Source organism: Micromys minutus (assembly GCF_963924665.1).
Source record: "Micromys minutus genome assembly, chromosome: 1".
Classification (NCBI taxonomy): domain Eukaryota; kingdom Metazoa; phylum Chordata; class Mammalia; order Rodentia; family Muridae; genus Micromys; species Micromys minutus.
The window spans coordinates 30,580,221-30,595,863 of record NC_137969.1 but is presented as its reverse complement, the minus strand read 5'-3'; the positions used below and the strand labels follow the sequence as shown (position 1 = coordinate 30,595,863).

Genomic DNA, 15,643 nt, shown 5'->3' with positions numbered 1-15,643 from the left:
TGGGCATAAGAGATGAATCTGTGGATTCTAGGATGCTCCACTCGGAGGCCTGCAAGTCACCAGCAGTGTGAGTGGGGTCTACTTGGGGCTTTGTCGTTCTCCGCCAGCGGGGGCTTCCAAGTTTAGCCCGGGTATCCATTCCTCTCCTTATTTGGGCCTCTGGGTGATAAGGCTCAGACATAAAGAGTCCAGTGGCAAGAGCATTCAGTCAGACCACTACAGATCATGGTGAGTGCTGGGTGGGGAACAAGAGACCAGGCACACCCAGGAGCTGGTCTCTGGGCTGCCAGGGGGCAGAGCCAGGGACTTCTGTGCCTGAGCTGGGTTCAGGGAAGTGATCTCTCAGGGTGGGGAAAGGCCCCTCTCCCTGGCACTCCCGGTGCCCTGAGACTACATTTGGTAGGGAGGTCTCTGGAGAACTGGAGAGGACCCTTCTGACCATCAGTATTACAGGCCAGTAGGAAGGCTGGGACGCGGGGCAAGGCTGCAGCCACCAAGCAGGCTCAACGTGGCTCTTCCAATGTCTTCTCAATGTTCGAACAAGCCCAGATTCAGGAATTCAAGGAAGTGAGTACCCTATCTCAAACAGCCTCTCACCCCAGGGGCGACCACTTCACACCCCATGCACACTGCTCTCCTCTGAGGGTCAGTGGTCCTTCCTCCAACCTCGCTCATACCACCGGAGACTCTCCCTTGCCTGCCTTCCCTGCAAGAGATGGGATTAGCAGCTCCTACCTGAAGGCTCTCTCCTCACAGGCCTTCAGTTGTATTGACCAGAACAGAGATGGTGTCATCTGCAAGTCAGACCTGAAGGAGACCTATTCCCAGCTCGGTGAGTGGATCCGGAATCAACCTCTCAGTGACCCATCTTGTTCTCCTCAGGAGCTTGCTCCGAGAGAGGACAGTGCCCCCACCCTTTCTCTCCTACACAGCCTCAGTACAATCATGAAGCCCCCGTCCCATTCCTTCCCTACAGCTAGAGCTGCCCCTGCCTTTCCTCTGACTGGGAAGCTAGGGAGGGCAGCCCAGGTCACTTCTAGTCCTGCTCTCGTAGGGAGGGTAAGCGTCCCAGAGGAGGAGCTGGACGCCATGCTACAAGAAGGGAAGGGCCCCATCAACTTCACTGTCTTCCTCACGCTCTTCGGAGAGAAGCTCAATGGTGAGTTTTCATCACATCTGCTGAGTTTCCTCGGCCAGAGAGCAAACCTGACCTCACTTGACCCCTGAGCCCAATGGGAGGCTCAACTGAACTCACCTGAGACTTGTGGACCCCGTCTGCCCATGGCCAACACGGGGAATGTGGGGCATCCTGGACTGACTTGGGTTCAGAAAATATCCACTTCCAAATCACAACTTTGATTTCCCAGCCAGGGCTGCTAATCTTTGATCCCCAAGAAATACTCAGTAGAGTGAACCCCAACACACACCTATTCTGCTCCCTCAAACCTATCCCACCTTACCTTTATTCCTTTGACGTAGCCCAAGCCTGTCAGGCCCCAATAGAAGGAAGTTCCCTTGTACTATGAGGTAACCTTGGGTGGGGTCTAGAGGCTGGGGATGTGAGAGTTGACCTGCCTGCCCCGTCTCCCCACCCCCAGGAACCGACCCCGAGGAAGCCATCCTGAGTGCTTTCCGAATGTTTGACCCCAGCGGCCAGGGGGTGGTGAACAAGGAGGAGTAAGTGAGGTCCTTTCATTCCTCAGGACACCACAGGGAAACCAGGAGGGTGGTGAGGTCCTCTGTGTGTCACAGGCATGTGACCAGTTCTACCCTAGGCCCCTGTCCCTCTCTCTCCCAGCTCAGGCCTTCTCTTTCTTCAGGTTCAAGCAGCTTCTCATGACCCAGGCAGACAAGTTCTCTCCTGCTGAGGTGAGACACCCTGCCCCCATAAACACCTGTTCTTGGCTTTGTGGGGAGCCCCAGGAAGGTCTCATGACTCACCGCCCCCAGGGCTATATTGGTGTGAGCTAAATGGGTAACAGGATCATCCCAGAAGACCCAAATGGGTAAGAGGGTGGGCTTATCTTTGTGGTGAGCCCTTTGGCCTCTTCCCCATTGGGTCCACTTCCTAGTCTGTTTACAAATGGGAAAAACCACCAGACTGCAGTTTGGGGTTGAAAGGCTGAGTCCCCAAAGTACAGATGTTGGAACAGGGTATCATTAGGTCACACCTCTGCTGTCATTCCTCCTGCAGGTGGAGCAGCTGTTTGCACTGACGCCCATGGACCTGGCAGGCAACATCGACTACAAGTCCCTTTGCTATATCATCACCCATGGGGATGAGAAAGAGGAGTAGACACATGCTGGGGTCACCTCAATAAACTCTGTGTCTGAACCAGAACGGGGGTGTTGGCTTGACTGTGACAGACAGGATGGAGTGGTACCACCCTGACTCACCCATCACCACCAAGTCAAATATCAACCACTATTTTGCCCACCACTAAACTCCAAGAGAGGAAACAGGTTGCACACAACCTCCATGAGGCCGAGGAATGAGCCACACGTGGGCAACACAGCCCTTGAGGTCTGGGGAAGAAACGTCTTGCTGGATACTTTCTCCCAAACATGCAGCCCCAGGGACTCCCAACCACATAGCCCCCCCCCCCCCCCCCCCGTACACTCAGGTCCCTTATGACATGACGCTGGACGCAGAGCCAGATCACATGCAGATGCTAGAAACTGGTCTCCTGCTTCATGAGGCCCTCATCAAGGGTTTTAGCTCTGGGTCATACAACTGGCGCTTAGGGCGAGGACTGCCCCTACAGAATTGTTCATCTCCCCCATATGCCCCTTCTCTGTCAAACCACAGGTTGCAGAAACAGGTGATTCCCCCACAAGTATCTTAATCCCATTACTTGGGAGTCAGATCTCTATGAGTTCAAGGCCAACCTGGCCTATGTAATAGCAAATTCCAGGCCAGCCAGTGTTACATGGTAAGACCCTGTCTCAAGCCGGAGGCTGGGGGCAGGGGATGATGACACGACTCACCAAGAAATAAACAGACAAACAGGGACTTCAGAGACGCTCGGTGGTTGAAGAGCACTGGCTGCTTCTGTAGAGCATCCTGGTTTATTCCCCGTACCCACATGGGGGCTCACACCTGCCTATAACTCTAGTTCCTGGGACCTGATCCCCTCTTCCGGCCTCTGCAGGTACCAGACACACAAGTGGTGCACAGACACACATACAGGTAACACACACACGAGCAAATATTAGTTTTAAAAATAAACAAAATAAAAACAAGTTAATTCCCCAGAGTACAAGGGAAGTGTAGGAATCCCCCCTTTGTCTTCAATTGGGGTATTTGTTTAGAAATCTTGTAACTTTAGCATCTTTCTAGGTATATAAATCCATCTGAATGCTAAATGAGTCTCTCTCCAGAGTCACAGCCCAGGACTGTTTCCTAATGGCCTGGGAGCCCCACTTGAAATGTCATCACCATGGGAGACAGCATCCTTATCTCCCAGTGGCCCCAGGAGGGCAGAGGCCTAACTTCAGCAGGCGCCTGGCTATGCTTGTAAATGCACTCCCAGCCTTAAAGATAAGCGTTTATTTTTTTCCTTTGGGCAATTAGCACACGCAGATGGTCCAATCCTAAGGGGGACTCAAGATTCACTGTGTGAGACATATGGGTCCCATATGTCCCCAGAAACTGAACGGAACAGGTTACCTTTGGCAGCAGATGTCTTTGATCTCTTCTGTGTTGTCAGAGGCAAGTGTTATGGAGCGTTTAGTGGTTATTCTCTGTATTTTTGTGAAATGGTTTTCTGGCTTGACAGAACATTTTGTTTTTCATTATCTTATTGACATGGCCCAGTGATCCATCTTTCCAGAGCCCTTACAAGCCAGGAATATGCATTGCAAGCCGCCCTGAAGGCCCAGTTGGTGGAGGCTGGGGCCCTGGTGTTTTGTGTCCTTTGATCTTATGCTGAGACCGCTTCAGGCCCCAAATCTCAACTCTTGTCTTACTCCTATTCAGCCTCTCTCCACATTCCTTCTTCACCTGAATGAACACCATGGATTTAATGGGAGCCAGACTCTTAGACTGCGGCCCTAGCATGAGGACTATGTGACCCCACATACTCCTCCAGCAGGCGTCGGCTGCTCAGAGCCCCACACTGTCAAGGCCAGAGGGATGCCTGCTGGCTCTGCCCATGCCCTTTAATCCAGACCAACCTCCACCCGGCACATTCTCCTTTTACTGCATATGAGGTCAGGGGACCCAGGGATGCTGTAGACACAGAAGTGGTCCCACGTGTGCAGTGAAACTGCTGGAATCTTCTAGACTGATAGCAGAAGGTGTGGCAATATGGAGGGAATCACAGCCGCGGAGAAGGAGGCATACGTCTCCCCACGTACGTACGACCTTACCCTCTCTGGCATCTGACTGGGTGGCACCTTAACAGCCCTCGATGGCTGGCCACGGTGCTCTCTCCTCAGTGCACCCCTCCCCCAGATGTCCTCTCTTCCTCCACAGTGACTAAGTCAGGTTGGGCTCCTGGCTCCAGAATCTACACTCCACTTTCAGCAATTTTGCCGGCAAATTATAACCAGACAGTAGCCGTTTCTTGCCTAAGACAGACACAGGAATGTCTTTCTGCCTCTGGTATCTGACATTCTTAGCTCTTGGTTAAAAGCTAGTAATCTGTTGACACATCCCAAAAAAGGTTTCCCTAAATTGTCGCAAACACAGAGATGGGCCCTGTGAGGATATCAAGGGGCTAAAGATAGCTCCAGATAATTTGGCTCCAGCTCTCAACAGTCACAGTTCCCAACAGCCCCTCTGGCTGTAGGTCTTGCAACAAGGTGTGTCTTTTCCTCCTGGGGATTTCAGGCCACACTGCATTGATATTTGTGCCTAGGAGTCCCAGAGCCGAACGGAGAGCTGCCAGGCCTAGAGGTATGTCTCTGCAGAATTCACCAGCAGAAATGATCTCATGGTACAGCTCCCAACTTGGAGAGTCGGTGACTCTCACATCCCCAGAGGTTTCAAATGGAGACATCAGCATTGCACAGTCTCTTGACAGCACCCATCCAACCCCTGCAACCTCCTCTTCTGGGTAGTCCGCCTGGAATAATCTGATTCTGGTTCAAAACTTCTAGGCACATCCACTCTAGGCCTGAGTGAGTACCCCCAACTCCTCTCCAGAAAACAACATCCTCAAAGCCATAGTCCTGCGTGAGCAGCACCCAGGAGTGGTGACACACAGAGTTTAGTGGTGAACTGCTCTTCCCACCAAGAGCCAAAGCTGCTGTTCCACCCGGAAGACAAGATGGAAGACAGCCTGTGGCATGCTGACCCCAAGATGGAAGTTCTGTCCTCACTTGCTTAGGGATCCAAAGGGCACTATATTGAAAATAATAATGCTGCATAGGGGTGCACACCTTTAACCCCAGCAGACAGGAGGCAGAGGCAGGTGGATCTCTATGACTTTGAGAGATCTGCTCTACCCAGTGAGTTCCAAGTCAGCCAAGGCTACATAGTGAGAAGAGCCTGTCAAACAGAAAAACAGAGTAAGAGACTATACACAGACAGCGGCCTGGCCCTTAGCCATTCACCTGGGGCTCTGCATAGAAGATTCCCATGGATCCCTATCTCCTGTCAAATGACCATGTCCAACCAAGCTCAGGAAGTAAGAGACCAGGAACCGCATGGTCAACCTACAGTATCTTGTTTTGAGCCAACAAAACCTGGCCAGGCCTGTCCTGCAGATCCATGGTCTATCAGCTTAGCCAATGTCCCAGTGAAGTCCACAGAAGCATTAGCAGCTAAATCCACAGGAACCTGGGGCTTTCTGGGCAATCACCTGAAGCCAGAACTGAACGGAAGGCATGGGGCATCAAGATCAGAGAGTCTAGGCCGTGCCTGAGACAATGGAGCAGCTCTGGCCAGTTCATCGGGGTTGAATAAGCTTCTGTAGCCCACAGTGAACTCCTGTGTCTGCTGCCCTGGTCACGTGACAAGAGACTCCAACCAGACCTTCTCCTAGTCCTCCTCTTCTTCAAAGAAAGACGTCAAGCTGAACAGGGAAGCTGAGACAGGAGGACTGCTCCTACGCTGAGATCATCCTGAACTATAGAACAAGACCCTGCCTCAAACAAACACAAACCCTTCAGTGATAGCTGTTAAAGCATAGCAAGACAGGCTCTATTCTGGGCCATCGTAATAGGTGTGGGAGCCACAGCAACAGATTTTGTAGTGGGGACAAAGACTGGGCTTGACTCCAGATATAGCGTGGTCAAGGAGCCAGAGACAGTATCTGTGGATGGAAAAATAACTGAGGAGACACCAGAGTAGGGAGTTCCGACTGCATTAACTGACCAGAATTTTTGTTGAAAGCAAAAGTCAGAGTGGCCAGACAGAAAGGGATGGGGGGGGGGGGAGGAAGACCTGGTCAGGTATGGGGAGTGGAGGCTGTGACCAAACTGCTAAGACAGGACACATGGAAGTGGCCACCAGGGCTTTTCAGGGCTCACCATGACTGAGAGAATGATGTGAGTGTAACCCCCCATTCCCACACAGAACAGGCGCTCTGAAGGTGAATAAAGAGAAAATAAGTCTCCAGGCAGAAGTGGGTCCACAGAGTTTGTCACTGGGAGCAGGTAACGCCTGGTTTCCTCTCTGGGTAGCAGAGTGTCTCTCCTTCAAAGGCTGGTGACACAGGACCTGCTCCTGCAAGCAGAGGTGGTGTGTGACAGAGGTTTTGCAGAGAAGGGGCCTCTCTGCTGCCTGCATCTGCACTGTGTGGCTTAGGTGTGCACTGCGGTGAGGTGTGTGTGTGTGTGTGTGTGTGTGTGTGTGTGTGTATGTGTGTGTGTGTGTGTGTGCAATACAGAGACGCTCTTGCTGGTCTCTCTTCCCCACCCTATACATAAATTACTCCCTTTCTTCAGAACGTTGTCTCTGCAACCATAGGCATCTGAGCCCACTTTTGTCCTTCCATGTCCTTCTATCCTTAGCCCTACCTCCCCCAACTGAAGATCATCTCCCGGAATGTGCTGCTGATGTGCAAAACCCCACAGCTCCAAAAAATAGAACCTTATCTCCCCTCTTGGCCACTTGCCAAAAGCAGCACCTCCACCCTGTTTTCCCCAGGACCCCCTGAACTTTGACTTCCTCTGCATCCGCACCCTTCTGGAGAAATGGAGTGAATTCCAGATAGCCTGGGAAAACGCCCTGACAGTCCAATGGGCTCTTTTATAAACAGCCATGCTCCTGCCTGCTGCTTCTTATATCCTTACAACTATAAGAAATATGTCATAGGTCCCTGGGAATCAGAAACAGGAAAACCAATGGCACATAAAAACACAGGTGCAAACGGCTTTACCACTAAGCATGACCAAACATCCCCAGAACCGCTGGTGCAGGCATAAGCGCAACTTTGGGGTTCAGTGTGTTAGTAAGTGTGCTGGTGGCTCCCCGGGACTCTTGGGCTCTTTTCTCTACTCCTTACTCCGAGGCGAGATTGGGAGGTGCCTGGAATCTCATTTATCTCCTTAGTAAAATGCTTTCCCGTATAAAAGTCTATTAAGAATAGAATGACCCTGTCTATTTTAAAATTGCTATTTTGAAACTGTCCCCATGTTGAAGACACTCAGGGACTTTTCTCAGTTTTTGCTTCACTGTAGCAACCAGGTAGTGAGACAGAAGAAGGAGACCTTCATTTTCCCCGGCACTGGGCAGGTGTTAAGCTGTTAAAATCTGTTAAAAACCATTCTTTGTATTAGTGATGTCATCAGTTGAAGACTTTCCTGATGTTTATGTTCCTGTAAAGAAGCAAAGCTGGGGACAGACACATGACTCTTGCTGTCCTGGCTGCCTTGAGCAAGAGGACTGTCAAGGGTGAAGAATACTGAACTCTTCCAGAGGGCTGGGGTTCAATTCCCAGCACCCACATGGTGGCTCACAACAGTCTGTAACTCTATTTCTGGGGGCAAGACAACCTCTTCTTGCCTCCAAGGAGACCACATGAACATTGTGCACGCATGTTTACACGGGCAAAACACTCAAGCACATACAAGTTCGTAATTAACAACAACAACAGTAGCAGTATATTTTTTAAAAGGACAATCAATCAGCCTAATACCAGCATTCTGAATGTTCCATGGACACCTTAAAAAAAACTGCCCAGCAGTGTCAGCTGGTTGCTCTAGCTCCAAAAGTACCACCACTTCAGGAGTGTTTCAAACAGACACTGTACTCTCAACACCTTAGTGAGCTCTAGATGGTCCTGCAGTATGTCTCCCCAAGGTCAGAAGGGGGGGATCACCGTGACTGATGCTAATGAGGCAAGACTATGATCTGCCTGCAAGAAATGTGTCATCTGCAGGTGACATGTGCTATGCTTAGCCTCTGTTCCCCTCCTCTAACCATTTCTACAGGCTGCTTAGCATCAGTGAGGTGACTCAGAGGCACCCTCCTGGGGTGCCCCACCCCCCAGAATTTGCAACCTCAGGCTCAACAGAAGACCTCTGAGCAGTCTTCTCTTCCCTACTTTTAGTAGCACAGGCTGAGCTGATAACAAGAAAAAGGCCAGGGAGCCGGCAGGGAGCCAGCAGTGGACAGGCAGGCAGATGGTTCAGGGGTTAAGAGTGTGAACTGGTTTTGCACAGAACCTGGTCTTGATCTCCATCAAGCGGCTCACAGTCTCCGGCAACCCCAGCTCCAGGGTGGAATGAATGTGTGCACGCACACACACTTTTACAAGCAAAATAATTTTAAAAGAAGGAACCACGCAGGGACAATAAGGGGGACAAAGGGGGAAGGCATCTGTCTCCTCAGCAGCTGGAGAAGAGATGAATAGCTCAAGGGAGTGGCCAGGGTAGGAACAAGGGAACAAGCAGGAGTCAAGATGGCAGAGATCTGAGGCTGAAGACGGATAAAAGGCTGGCAGGAGCCAGAGATAGGAACTGTAGGCTCTGGTCACTGGCAGAGTTCCCGAGAACTGCCAAACCTTAAGGCCAAGGGCCTCAGCCTGAGCCAGAACACTGTTGCCGTGAAGGATGTGGGAATCTTCATGCTTAGGCTTGCCTGCAAGTTACAGTAACAAGGTGCAGCCAATGGCTGGGAAAGCCCACACTAGAGCTAGAATGTAGGGCTGTATTGATGGCTAAGCAGTTAAGAGCACTGACTGCTCTACAGAACCGGGGTTTGATTCCAGCACCTACAAGACAGCTGACAACCGTCCATGACTTCAGTTCCAGGGAAACCAACTCCTTCTGGCCTTCGAGGGTAACAGGCATATACCTGATAACAGATCAGTACACATAGAAGTAAACTAACAACACAAGCACCTTATACAATGCTTAGAGTCGAGGGTCCCTCTAGTGGAGGACTGCACAAGCTCTCCACTAGAGGGCGCCAGCTACTACACATTCCTACTTGCTCACTGCTGCCATTCACTGAAGATAAAAGCTTCAACACCAACAAACACCAGCACTGGAAAGCTTGCCCTTGCCTATCCACAATTTCTGTTTAGGTAAAAGATCCTAGCCAGATGATTGTAGCAGAGGGGCTTCAGAAGGTGAGACTCATGAACAGTGTAGGGTTTTCTTAAGATGGAGCTTCCACCAGAACAAGAGTGGGAGTACCAACATTCTGTAAGGCCCTTGAGATGCTGGTGGCCAGACCCCACCCCTGAGGACCTTTAACCACCAGGTCCTCCCCCCCAAAATACTCAAATGTCATCACAAGGACTGAACCCAGTCCCTACAGATGCAGATCAAGTTTCACTCTTCAGAGTCTGGGCTTGAAATGCCACCAATCCCTGAGTATGTTCCAAGTTCAGGACTTGAATTCACTCCAATCCTCACCCTGGAAAGCTCCATCCCGGAAAGTTCCAACACAAGAACCCCATGTAAAACCCGCTTCCTGCCCAGTTCTTTGCTGCTTCTCTCGGGGGCAGAGGCAGCCACCCTCTTGTGCCTTTTCCAATAAATCTCTTGTGTGGGGTTTGTTGTGTGATGTGACTTGGTGGTATTTCTTGGCTCCCAACTGCCAGGGGACCTGTCCCTTCAGAGCTGCAACACTTCTGCACACTGTCATGGAAGGGGAAGGGATTCACAGGCCACCCCTCCCTGAGGAGCCAGGGGCAGTTAGTAGTTGCTGAGAGGAAGAAGAGGTGGAGGAGTGTTGGTAATAGTGGTAGTGGTAGTAATAGTAATAGTAGTAGTAGTAGTAGTAATAGTAGTAGTAGTGGTAGTAATAGTAGTAGTAGTGGTAGTAGTAGTGGTAGTGGTAGTAATAGTAGTAGTGGTAGTAGTGGTAGTAATAGTAGTAGTGGTAGTAATAGCAATAGTAGTAGTAGTAGCAGTAGCAGTGGTAGTAATAGTAGTAGTAGTAGTGGTGGTGGTAGTAATAGTAGTAGTAGTGGTGGTGGTAGTAATAGTAGTAGTAGTGGTGGTGGTAGTAATAGTAGTAGTAGTGGTAGTAGTGGTAGTAATAGTAGTAGTGGTAGTAATAGCAATAGTAGTAGTAGTAGCAGTAGTAGTAGTAATAGTAGTAGTAGTAGTAGTGGTGGTGGTAGTAATAGTAGTAGTAGTAGTAGTAGTAGTGGTGGTGGTAGTGGTAGTAGTAGTGGTAGTAGTTGTGGTAGTAGTGGTAGTAGTGGTAGTGGTAGTAGTGGTAGTGGTGGTAGTGGTAGTAGTAGTAGTGGTAGTAATAGTAGTAGTGGTGGTAGTGGTATATTTTGGTTCCTTGGACAGAGTCTTTCTACATAGCACTGGCTGTACAGGAACTCACAGCTCACCAGGAAGACTAGGCTGGCCTTGAATTCCTAGAGATACACCTCCCTCTGCATCCAAGGTGCAGGGATTAAAGCTACACACCTAGTAGGGCAGACTCTAGGAAACTGACCTTGCTCAAGTAAATAACCCCTCACCCATTCTCATGCAAACAACCCTAATTAAATGCAGTGAGCACCAAAATCACACACCAAACTCCACACATCCACTAGGCTATGAACTGTTGGGGGGAAAGGGGCTCAGAGGGAGGGGTGAAAATAATGAAGGGATATAATGAAAGTACATTATATATGTATACAATATATACATATATTGAATGCTGAATAAAAAACCAAAAACAAACAAAAAACCAGCTTCCCTAGAGGTTTCATGAAGACAGCGCCACAGGAAGCCCAGACTAGCCTCCTCCTGCTGGGCTTGCAGGTGCTCCTAACCACACCTGGATCCCTGGCTGTCCTTTCTTCCCTCGATGTTGTCCATATTAGTGCCAGGTCTGGTGACATACGCTGTAACACCAGAGGGAGAGGGCTGGAGGGTTGTGGGCTCCCAAGCAGTGAGACTAGCAATTTGCTGATTACAGTTTCAGCTCTTCAGCCCAAGTATGGCTCTAGCTGTGGGTAAACTGTGGTTCCCCGGACAGTGGTTCACCCTGAGACCTCAATTCTTTGATGGCTCTAACAAAAGCTGTTAATTTTCGGTTTGCTCAACATTTTTCTTTATTGTGTAGATGGAGTGGTCACTTCCCAACTCTTTATATGTCTGACCAGAAGCCAGATGGTAAAGCTATTATTTTAGGGCTGGGGAGATGACCTGGTACTTATAAGCACTTGTTGCTCTTACAGAGGACCCAAGACCTGGGTTCGATTCCCAGCACCTACATGGTGGTTCATGACTACTCCAGTTTCAATTGAGTGAATACCTTCTTCCAAAAACCTTCTGGCCCCCATGGGCACCAAGCATGCATGTGGTACACACACCTGTATGCAAGCAAAATGTTTTTATATATATATATATATATGTATATATATATATATATATAAATTTAAAATAATTTATTTTAGTAGAGCTCTTCTTATCTAGTATGTTCAGTGCCATGAGTTCAGTCCTCAAAGCAGACACACACACACACACACAGAGTATTAGGGAAGATGGTGGGGCAGGGAGCACAGGTGTCCATCTCCCACTCAGATGACAAATGTGCACCAGAGTTCTCTGGTACAATATTCTAACTGTACTTTCTTAGACTGTGTTTGTCCATCTGGTGTTATCTCATCACAAGGTGAATTAGATTAACCATATCTCCTATTTTTAATCTTATCACCACGTATTTGCACATGCATGTATTTGTGAGCCATTACACACGTGAACAACTCTGTGCGTCAGTTTCTCCTTCCCCCTTTATATGGGTGCTGAGCCGGAGCTCGGGCTTCTATAATGGCTCCTCTCAAAGCTAGCCAGTTATTTCTAGAGTTATCAAAAGCTCAGCCAGCCAGGGATGGCCCCTTCCAAGCACAAATCAATGGTTCTCCCAACGCCTGACTCCAGAGAACTGGAAGCCATCTTAGTCCTTGTGTGAAGCAGAGTTCAGGAAAGGGAAAGCATGTTACAGCAGCAAGACTGTGGACCGAAGACAACAAAGGACCAGCCACAGAAAGTCTTTGTCTTTTGAAGCTTTCACTGAACGCACGGAAAGTACATTCTGCCCAGGGAGATACGAGCCCTGGGTAGGGAAACCACACTCCAATTGCTCCAGCCGACCAAGAGACAAATGACCACATTCTATGACTGCTGGGTTAACTCTGCAATCAAAGGCTCTTCTACATGGCCCCAAACTTGAAAAGAGTGGGAGACAGGAAATAACCAGGCATCTCTGGCTCAGCATCTTGCTTTCTATTGCTTCTGTCTGCAGTGACATGAATGACTTCCTCTCCATGCTCCCGCTGGTGTGATTTCAGCTCACCATAGGCCCAGAGCAATTAGGCCACAGGCTGTTTACCTGGTTTGCTTTTAACTAGCAGAGACAAGAACTTCCAGGACCAGCTGGCTGAAAGGGCAGCATTTCAGTTTAAGACATCCCCTAGAGAATCAGGAGACATCTGATTTAATTTCAGTTAAAGACATCCCCCACCCCTCCAGTTCCTTGACTGTGATGGGTTGAATATGAATGACCCCAAAGGCCATTTGAATGCTTGGTCCCCAGTGAGTGACCTGTTCGGGAAGGATTAGGAGTTTTTGATTAGGGATCTTGGAGGAAGTGTCACCTGGAGGTGGATTTTTAAGTTTCAAAAGCCCACACGAAGCCCAGTCTCTCTGCCTCTCTTGTGGATCAGGTGTGAGCTCTCAGCTACTGCTCCAGGGCTTCCTGCTGCCCTGCTTCCAACCCTGGCGGAAACAAACTAGCCCTCTGAAACCGCTAGCAAGCCTCCGATTAAATGCTCTCTTTTACTAGTTGCTTTGGTCATGGTGTCTTCCTACAGCAGTGGAACACTAATTAAGATACTGACGGTCCCCAGAGCTTCTCTTCTGAGTCCTGGACCCAACTAGAACCAGGTTCTACAACTGGAACAAAATACCAAGATAATCAACTAATGAAAAGGCTTAGTCAGGAACAAAGATACACGCTCATAGTTCTTGCTACTTCAAAAGATGAGGCAAGAGGAGTGCTTAGGCCTACGACATGGGGCTAGCCTTATTAAAATTGTGAGACCCTGGGAGGGAAGAGAAGCTTTGTTTTAAATTTGGCTCAGAAGTACAGGCTCATAACCAGTGGGTCCTCTTGATGCCCGGCATGTTCCTTTCCTCCACTACGCGGTACAAACATGACTCCAAAGTCCGGGAGCTTATCAAACAGGTTTATATGTTAAATTCTCAATCCACAAACCCTCTACACAATAAGTTTACAACCAATGGACAAAGATACAAACTGTCCTTCTATATGAGATAAAAAGACCCATAGAAACCCTTAGAAATAATAACAACCTCATCAAGCTAGAGATGTGCGGAGAGAAACATACACCTCTGCCTCCATCTCTGTTCCTCCCAGAATCTCCTCCTCTTCCATTTTCCTGGACTTTTCACCTGCCTATCCCTCCACTGTCCAATTATATATCACCTTAACATCAATGCACAGACGGAAAGGAAAATGGAGACCAGAGAGAAAGGGACAGGGAGGATGAGGAAGAGCACAGGAGTGTGAGGACTGATAGTGTGGTGGTACATGCCTCTGTCCAGCACTCATGTGGCAAAGGCAGGCGGATCTCTGTGAGTTCAAGGCCAGCCTGGTCTACATAGTGAGTTCCAGGATAGCCAAGGTTACATAGAAGATTCTGTCTCAAAAAGCCAAAATGGGGGCCGTGGATGGAGAGGGGACCAAAGTATAATGTCATTTATGTATGAAAATGCCATAATGAATACATTATTTTGTCTTCTAATTTTAAATATTTATTTACTATATATAAGTACACTGTAGCTGTCTTCAGACACACCAGAAGAGGACATCAGATTCCATTACAGATGGTTATGAGACCATATGGTTGCTGGGATTTGAACTCAGGACCTCTGGGAAAGCAGTCAGTGCTCTTAACCACGGAGCCATCTCTCCAACCCATCTTCTAATTTTAAAATTATTATACAGAAATATCAAAAGAAGCTTTCAACTCCCCCAAAATTCAAAGATCACAAAGTATACAAACAAACAGGATAGTATGACCCATTCAAAGAGGGAAAAATCAACAAATTCCATTTGTGAAGAGTTCAGGGATCATGAGGAGGAAGGACACATATGCCTGAGAAAGGCCAGACAGCTGAGTCATTAGAGAAATTCTTTGAAACAACTGTATTGATGGTGATCTAAATGAGCATGCACACAATCAAGTGAGTGACGCACAAACAATCGGGAGTATAGATAAATAAGCCTTTAAGGGTATTTTTTAGTTAGCAAAAATATTCTGAAGCTGAAAAATTCAACAACAACAACAACAACAACAAACTTCTAGCAGACACAGATTTAAAGTAATTTGAGCAAGGGCAACAATAAAGAACAGCTAAGGTAAAACTCAGATAAAATTACCAAATGTAAGGAATAGAAAGCTGGAGAGATGGCTCAGAAGGTTTTTAAAATGCTTGCTGCCCTTTCAGAGGCCTGGGTGTGACAGCTCACAACTGCCTGTAACTACTTCCAGGGGATCTTTTGCCATCTGCTGGCCACTCAGGGCACTGCATGCAAATGGTGTGCAGATGTACATGCAAACACTTATATACATAAAAAACTTTTAGGAGAAAAAATATCTAAGGAACAGGAAAAAAAAAAAACCTAAGTGAACAGATCTTTCCAGGCGTGTTCACACCATCAAGGTGACCAGCACATTCGTCCTTCCCTGTAAGGTGACATAAACAAACCTCGTTCCCCATGTTGTTGGTTATGTTTACCACAGCAATAGAAACCTTAGTAGAACACCTGTAATCCTAGCACTCTGGAGGCAGATGCTAACAATCGGAGATTAGCCAGAACACACAGCAAGATACCTGACTCAAAACACAAACAAAAGTGGACCAGAGCTGTAGTCCAGAGGCAGAGTGCTCACTGAGGGTATATAAAGCCCTGGGGTCACTCTCCAGCACTGCATAAAACTCAGGGAAGAAACTCAGGGAAGTGACAATGCCTGTAACCCCAGCACTCCAGAGGTGTAGACAGACCAGGAGTTTAAGGCCCTGCTTGGCTATACCATGAGTTCTAGGCCAGACTGGAATATATGAGAACAGTCTCAAGGAAAAAGGAGAAATAAAGACGTTCTGGGATAAAATTCAATGAGTTTGTTACCATTAGATGTTTACTGTAAGAAGTTATAAGGAGAGTCCTGCAGACCAAAGGGACAGCGGTGAGACAGCAACCAAAGAGCAA

The 15,643-nt window shown here is 48.4% G+C and overlaps 1 protein-coding gene across 1 annotated transcript; it reads left to right on the top strand.

Annotated features, from left to right (window-relative positions):
• Positions 1 to 450: 450 nt before the first annotated feature.
• MYL7 (myosin light chain 7) lies at positions 451 to 2,296 on the top strand (the record flags this gene model as incomplete). Its single annotated transcript, XM_080908979.1, has 6 exons — positions 451 to 567; positions 757 to 832; positions 1,055 to 1,159; positions 1,599 to 1,677; positions 1,821 to 1,869; positions 2,195 to 2,296. Exons 1-6 carry the CDS (start codon positions 532 to 534, stop codon positions 2,294 to 2,296), a joined length of 447 nt encoding a protein of 148 aa, XP_080765105.1. The 5' UTR covers positions 451 to 531.
• Between the last annotated feature and the right edge of the window lie 13,347 nt (positions 2,297 to 15,643).